Consider the following 7,748-nt stretch of genomic DNA (forward strand, 5'->3'; position numbering starts at 1 on the left):
TAAAGGCAGAGATAAAGTTTCTGCATTGCAGACATTTTTCTTCTTATTAAATACATCGTGTAGTTGGCCACCGATGGGACGAGGCTTCCTACAAAAGGAGGGTTGAGCAGGAGAATTGGAAGTGTCCTTGACAAAGCTGCACAGAAAAGCTGTAGCAACAAAACTGAGACTAAACCCCCAGTCCACTGCTCTGGTCCAGCTGTTATTCCCAGAATAAGGAAGTTTGGATTAATGGGAAATCACACAACTGAAGCAGAGAGGGGCTGAAGCCCCAAAGCTCTCTGCTCTCTCCCTGTCCCACTGCAGCTCTCCTGGAATTTGGGAGCTTTCCAGCAGCACAAGCAACAAACCACAATCAGCTTTTGAGGAGTCTTTTTTATTAAGATAAATCCAGCAAAATTCCTAACAGTGGGTACATACAACCAACCTGCCCTTTTTGAAAAGAAATGTTTGTATTTCATTTAAAAACAGGATTACACTTTTATTTATTTATTTTTCTTTTTTTTTTTTTTTTCAAAACTGACAAAATAAAATTACATTTGGGAAACAACAGATTTCCAGCTCTTAAGTTTTTTTTTTTTCATGAAAATAGCTCACCTTCTTTATAAAAGCAACCCACAGAACCACTGGAATGTTTCACACAGTTATTTGTTTTGAGACCTCCCCACTTTAAGAAACCATACAACACATACAAGGGAAAAATTAAAATCTGAAGTCTGTAAGCATGACTTACACAAAAAGGGACACACTGACAGAAGTCAAAAGCTACCACCACTTATTCTTTCCATGTACCATACAAACTATTACAATCACAAAATTTAAAAACAATGACTTTTTTTTTTTGTTTTGTTTTGTTTGTTAGGGATTTAATTCCCAAGTAACCGAGATGAAGATGTTCCATAATTAAATTCATGCTAAAAAAACCTGCATTTATAAAATAGTTGATAAAAATATTCCTCTCTGTTAACAATACAGCATGGAGGTACGGAGACCAAATGATGTAGATATAGGGCAGGGTTAACATTACTCGGACTTGGCTTCCTTATCATCAGATGCTTCAGCAGCTGGTGCCTATAAAAGTGTTTGGGAAGAATAGAAATATTATTGGAAATGCTAATTGGATTCCAATCTAACAAGCATCAAAGAGAGAGCAGTTTGTTAGCAGAAACATGGACACTTTGTGTGGATAGGCGGGAAGGCACAGAAAGTACGGACACAGCAACAAGGCTGATAATTGTAAAAATTCAAACAACTGGAGGTAATTTTGGAATAAGTGCCTAAAGAGAGGCAGAAGTTGGGAATGTATTTTAGATTAGGACCAATGATAAGCCAGGGGAAGTTCAAGCCCTCATTGTACAAGGAAGTGTCAGAGTTACACTTCAACCTGTGGTACTGGTCTGTTGTCCAGGCTTTGGAGAATCAGTTCCCACCTGTTCTCTACAAAAATGTGCTTTTACTATTGAAGGTAACACATCAAACCCGCAAAGCTCCTTTCAAAGACCCTCTGAGGCACATCAGCCATGTATTGCTTCAGCAAAGCAACTCCTGATCTCATTTTAGAAATGAAAAAATAAACAACTGGTTGACTGATGGTGACACTGAACTTGTGAGGAGAGACCAGTGTCAGTCACAGAACACAAGGGCAAAGAGAGCCCTTGGAAAACTCTGTTCCTACTGTCAGTAAGGGATCTACTGGGAAAATCCCACCAGGATGGAGCCTGCAGCTGGTCCCAGCAAGAGGCAGCTCTGAGGTAGGAGCTGCCACAGCAAGGACCTGTGAGAAGAGTCTGCAGATGAAGAGACAGGACCGAGCTGACTCTGCAGATCTCTTGAATTGTTCTGAGGGAAAGGATTGTTTGAAGGAATTGTGTAAAACTGAAAACCAGATTTCTGGCCCAGCACCAGCCCGTGCTGAGCAGCAGAGGGAAGCCAGCAGCCCAGAGAGGGTGTGCAGAGTCAGCTCAGGGCTGGAGAGCTCTCCCTGAGCTCCATTGTTCCCAAACACTTGGCAGTTCCTGAGCCAGCCCTGGGGGGACCCCGGCACAGCACAGCCCACCTGTGGAAGGGCTCCAGCACAGGGCAGGAAGGAGCTGGAAGGACAATGCTGTTCCTCCAGGCTCTCCTGGTGTAGATCCCCAGCTGGGCTGTCCTTCCAGGGTGGCAGCGAGACCCCCCACCCCGTGAGGAGCCAAGGGGAGCTCCTGCAGCTGGATTCCCAGCACATCAGGCTGTATTCCCATGGTTAGTGCAGCTAAAGTACCTCGTTAGTTTTGGTATCTCCGTTTTCAGAGTGGTTTTCTTCTTTAGCATCCTCCTGTTTAGTTTCCTCTTTGCCTTTGGCTCCTTTCTTCCCTTTTGTTGCTGCCTTTTTGTCCTCCTTTTTATCATTTGCTGCTTTTTCTTTCTGTTAAGAAAACAGACCACAGTATATTAAATCCTTATTTCCACCTTGTACATCTGCATGTTTATAAACTCCCAAACCCTCCACACAACCTCCTTCCACACCCCAAACTTCCCATGGACAAAGATGAGATCAAAGTTTTGAAGAAGTGTTTTCCTTCTGTGCTCTCCTGAACATGCTACTGGGAAGTGCAAAATAAAAAAGCAGCCATGGCTGGGGTTAAAAGAATTCCTATTTTAAATAGGCATTCAATTAAATTAGCTAAAAAATGTTGAACTGCCCTGTATTTGTACCCTGCTGCTGAAAGGCAGACACAGAACAAAACCAACATGTACAACTAGTGGAAATACCAGAATCCTTCAGATGTGCTGTTAATGCTTATTTAGAAAACTGTAAAACTGTAACAAAGCTGTAGTCCAAGGACTTTCCCTATTCCCTGCCAAAAATATTCCTTATTATAATAAACCATATGTGTGACAGAAAAACTGGGGGCTCAACAGCATCACTTTGATAACAACAAGAGCTTTGCATTTATTATTTAAGTGCAGTTTCTTATATGTGGATCAGGCTAAATCAAAACAAAACCCAAAACTTGATGCTTCTGTAGTAATAATTTTCCATAGGCAAGGTCAGATCCCGACCCAAATACACGACTCTCATTAGTTTCACTTCCAAGGATCTGCCTCTTGCTGCCAGTAAGTAACTGAACTAGCTCAGCTCCTGCTTGATTAACCTACTTCCAACAAAAGAACCATGAAACCTGCAGAATCTATTCACAGGGAAGTGAAGAAAACCAGAAAATTACTGAAATATATACATATACTCAAAAGATTTGTCTCAGCCACTAGAAGTTACTAAAAGGTTACAAAAAGTTTACTTTATTATTCCAACCCCTCACTGGTTAGTGCACAAAACTAATTCACCTTAAAAATGAGCTGCTGGTTAAGGGCAAACTCATGAAATAAAGGGTGAAGGCACCTGATCCTTCAATGACACTGATGATTAAAAAGTCACCAAAATTAACAGCAAATCCTACAATGGTGCAGAACATTTAAGACAGTGAGTCAGTCGCACTCAAATGGGTGAAGGTCTCTTTCCTCTCTAACTTCCCAGATTCCAGTCTCAGGGATTTCAGCCCACCTGGGAAACTCTACTACAATGTGGTGTCAGGAACTCCCTGTACTGGGAATACCCAAGTGTTCTGGTGCTGTTTGGCAGCAAGATTTAGAGTTACAGTTCTACTATGGCAGTGGTTACCTTTTCCCTCACCCCATTAAAAAGAGACAATAAAGTATTTACAGAGCTAAAACTAATTCTCTGTAGCCCCCCCCCGTGCTGGTAAAGCCCCTCCTCAGAAACCATTTGAGGAGAATCCAGGGAAACTGGGTTCCATGGCTGGAGAGAAAGTGTCTCCCAGGGCACAGCACTGTATTCATGTTCCTCAGTAATTTTGCTATAGAAATGGCAACAATAATTCAGTACTAAGGTCATGTGTTTTAAAAGTGACAAAATTCCTTTCCCAGCTCTGGTTTTCAACATTGGCAAAGTTTAATGGGTGAAATCTGTTCTGACACACACAAAGCCACTCCAAGAACCTGAAGGTTGACAAGTAAAGCATTTGGGGGAGAAGGGAATTAAAAATGCCTCCACAGTTGTTATTACGGTCCATTTTTCACAGGTATTGGTGCAGTATGAGGAGCTGTAGAGAGCCAAAAATGCAGCTCTGGTATTCTGCCTTCAAACAGCACCTTAGGAGCAATAGGACCAACGCTTCCAAGTCGAGCTGGGGGCAATTCCCAAGGCACTGCTCCCAGGAGTTATCCCAAAGGGATACCACACTATCTAGTTGTGCAGTGAGGGCACAAACTAAGCTTTGACAGCCCCTTACAGCCCTAAACTCCTGCATCCGTGTTCCTACAACTTTTAAAATCAGTTACAGCAGCTTTTGTGTTTAAACCCCAAATATTTCCATGAAGCAAACTTGAAAAAAGAAGCAAACACCAACCATGTGGATGATACACAACTGCCCTGGCCTGTGTGTGACCCTGAGCAGGGGCTGTCACAGCCCAGGCCAGCTCTGTGCTGGCAGAGCTATTCCTGGGGCACCAGCCACTAGAGGGGAGTGCAATCCAGAGTGTCCAGTGCTCCATCCACCCAGGAATGTGGAGCTGTGGAGTTCCCCATGCTCTGGAATGGACCTAGAAATCCAGCTGCACCAGCAGGATGGAATGTGAACATCTTGCTCTGCGCAGCACTGAGGTTCCAGAGCTAAAGGATCCCCAAAATGACACGTGGGGTCCTCCCTCTTCTCCATCTCTCATGGCATCTCTGCTGCTCTGAACAACAGGACTTGGAAATAGTTCCCTCCCCTGGAAGTCTGCTGTGCCACAGGAAATTGCAAGGCATTTTAACTGGAAAAGGAAAGAGCTCCTGGTTCCCACTAATCCTCCCCTTCTGCAACCAAAGCATCTCTCACTCCTGTGCTTTGCCCACCTTTTCATCCAAAACCACAAGGAAAACGTGTGATGGGAAAAGGTTAAAAAGAAATCACTAAAACCAGGTTAAAAACAATCACTAAAGTTTTGTTGCTGGGATGTTTGGCTTTTTTTTTTTTTGAGCTGCAAAATCCTAAATATTTACTGAAAAATCTAAAAAAAAGAAAAGGCACTGCAAACTGACTACTGGGAAGGCTGTGACAGGAAAGGGGATGCAAAGAATCCCTCATGGATTGCAGAACTGTCCCCCTTGAAATACAAACTGTTGCTCCAAAGCAAAAAGGAGTTCTAAATATTTTTTTTAACTATACTGTCAGACATGCCAATATTTTTGACATTTCCAAAAACATCCAGCTTAAGGAAAGGGGTCTGTAGAGCTTTCAGTGATTAAAAAGTGATAAACTGATAACTAACTGCAGAGAGGGCCCTGGAATGGAAATATAGTAAGGAACTGTAATTAAAAGCATGATTTTCAATGCCTTCTCTAATTGAGTCTCTGATCTCTATTCCAAGCATCGTTTTCCCAACAATGCACTATATGAAACTCCAGAATGGCCTTGCAAAGCCTCACCACAAGGGATTTAAAATCTGCCCAGTTTACCACATTCCTTGGCCAGGAATTGGATAAAATTCTATCTTTTAATTCACGTAATTCCACCCTAAACCTTTAAAGATAATTATGAAAAAAGCCAAAGTGGTTAGCTGTGGTGTTTTTTACCCCTATAAACGCCTTGAGAAGGGAAATATAACTCCAAGAGATGCCCAAGACTTACCTTAGGTGCTGCCTTTTTGGGCTTTGGCTCCGGTTTGGGAGGAGCAGGTTTCTGTACAAAACACACACAAGGAACAGAGTCAGGTGAAAGCCAGAAATAAATATTTATACTTAAAACAAATATTTATGTTTTAATGTTGGTAACTTTTGAAAACTATTTACCCAACAGTTGGCCCTGTAAAAATCAATGGGCAAATTATCAGACTAAGGAGAGAGCAGGTAATTTATAGAGCCACGAGCACTTGTAGGCACAAATCCATCCTCAGATCAATATTCCTTGACTCTGGATACTCATATGTCCAGACTGACTGTTCACTAACACTGACTGTTCACTAACACTGACTGTTCACTTCTCATGTGAGAAGCCTGTAATGTGTGAATACATGGAAACATAGAATGGGAATTTTAAATACTGAATACTCAGTTCTGGTGGAAAAACCCCAATAGTTTGTCTTGAACTGCCCCCATCCCGTGGGATGTGATATCAAAGGAATAAATAAGGATACTCACAGCGGATAGTCTGGCTGACCTTCTCTTTGGCTGTACAAAGAAAGATGTGTCACTAAAATTCAGAGAGCACATAAAGTACAGCTTTCTCAGAACTGACACCCAAAATAACATGCTGTTGTGAAGCCTCACAGAAATCCTAGGTTTTATGAAATTATGGGCATTACGGTGGCGGATTTGATGACTCCCCATCCCTGGGAACATCCAAGGCCAGGTTGGACAGGGTTTGGAGCAACGTGGGATAGTGGAAGGTGGGTGTCCCCTGGAGGGTGGAATGAGATGATGTTTAAGGTCCCTTTCAACCCAAACCATCCTGGGATCCCATGATCCCTGTGGGTCCAGCCCAGGATATTCTGTGACTCCCTAGAAGTGCAGCTTTGCTCAGCTCAGCTTTTCCTCTGCTGCTGCCACTTCACCCCACTGAAGTGGGAAGGGATAAAGTTTCTTTACTTCCAGGAGCTGAAAAGGGACATAATCCCATTGGAAAGGGTCATGTTCCTATTGGAAAGAGGAAGTTTTCCTGTTGGAAAGGGAGATGTTCCCACTGGAAGGGGAAATGTTCCCAATGGAAATGGACGTGTTCCTACAGGAAAAGGACCTGTTCCCATTGGACATACTCCCAGTGGCCTCTGGCTTCTGCCACGTTCCCATTGGAACTGATTGTCCCTGGTTCCAGCCACATTCCCACTGGAACTGATGATCCCTGACCTCAGCCCCGTGGAGCTGCTGGACCCCCCAGCACCCACCTCAGGCGGGTCACCCATCACCTCAGGTGACAGAGACGGCCCTGAACACCCCAAAACCAGAAGCAAGGCCACCCCCCCGATCTGAACCGCCCCCCCCCCCCCCCCCGAGCTGCGCGGGCTCCCTAATTTTTGTGGAGCCCTTGGAAGTGGCGACCACAATCAGCTCCTACCTCCTCCTTTACCTCGCCTTCAGCTGGAGCCTGCAAGGAAAGCGACACGTGAGAGAAAGCAACATTTAACCCCCACCAGAACCCTGAGGGGGTGTCACAATAACACCCCCCCTCCCCTCCCCAATACAGCAATGGCGGCCCCCCCTTCCCCGCCGCCTCACGGACTACAACTCCCACAATGCCCCGCGGCCGCCGTCACCGCGCCGGGTTCGAAAAGTTCCCGCCAATTTCCCCCCCCCCTCCCCACACAACAAGGTCGCCGAGGGCCCCGCAAGGACAATGAGGGACAACCGGGAGCGCGGCGATCGCGCCCGCCCGAGGGGTTTCGGCTCGGTCACGGCGCCCCACGGCCCCGTCCCTGAAACCTCTCGGGCGGGCGCCTCGGTGAGGGGCGACCGCGTCCCCGCCGGCCCCCCCCCCCCCCCCCCCCCCCCGCGTTGGGGGGGGAGGGGGGGGGCGACGCCGCCGCCTCGTCTTCCCACTGCCCCCAAAGTTCCCGATTACGGCGATAAATCCCCCCTCTTTTTTTTTTTTGTCTCTCCTTAAAGGCCAGTATTTCAAATTCTGCGCCGCCTAATGGCCCCAAATTACCATTGCACAACCATCTGGTATGACAAGAAGTGGGAGGCAAAAAAAAAAAAAAAAAAAAAAAAAAAA

At 45.3% G+C, this 7,748-nt stretch overlaps 1 protein-coding gene across 1 annotated transcript in view; it reads right to left on the minus strand.

Annotated features, from left to right (window-relative positions):
• Positions 1-360: 360 nt before the first annotated feature.
• Positions 361-7,748, minus strand: part of HMGN5 (high mobility group nucleosome binding domain 5) — a 13,121-nt gene continuing 5,733 nt past the window's right edge. The window contains exons 2-6 of the mRNA XM_027690415.1: positions 7,092-7,255; positions 6,179-6,208; positions 5,670-5,720; positions 2,261-2,404; positions 361-1,071 (exon numbers count right to left, since the gene is read on the minus strand). Coding sequence (XP_027546216.1) covers positions 1,024-1,071; positions 2,261-2,404; positions 5,670-5,720; positions 6,179-6,208; positions 7,092-7,255 — 437 coding nt within the window. The 3' untranslated portion in view covers positions 361-1,023. The remainder of the gene's footprint in view (positions 1,072-2,260; positions 2,405-5,669; positions 5,721-6,178; positions 6,209-7,091; positions 7,256-7,748) is intronic.

The sequence above is a fragment of the Neopelma chrysocephalum genome, unplaced genomic scaffold (genome assembly GCF_003984885.1).
Source record: "Neopelma chrysocephalum unplaced genomic scaffold, ASM398488v2 Primary Assembly neopelma1_81, whole genome shotgun sequence".
In the NCBI taxonomy this organism is placed as follows: domain Eukaryota; kingdom Metazoa; phylum Chordata; class Aves; order Passeriformes; family Pipridae; genus Neopelma; species Neopelma chrysocephalum.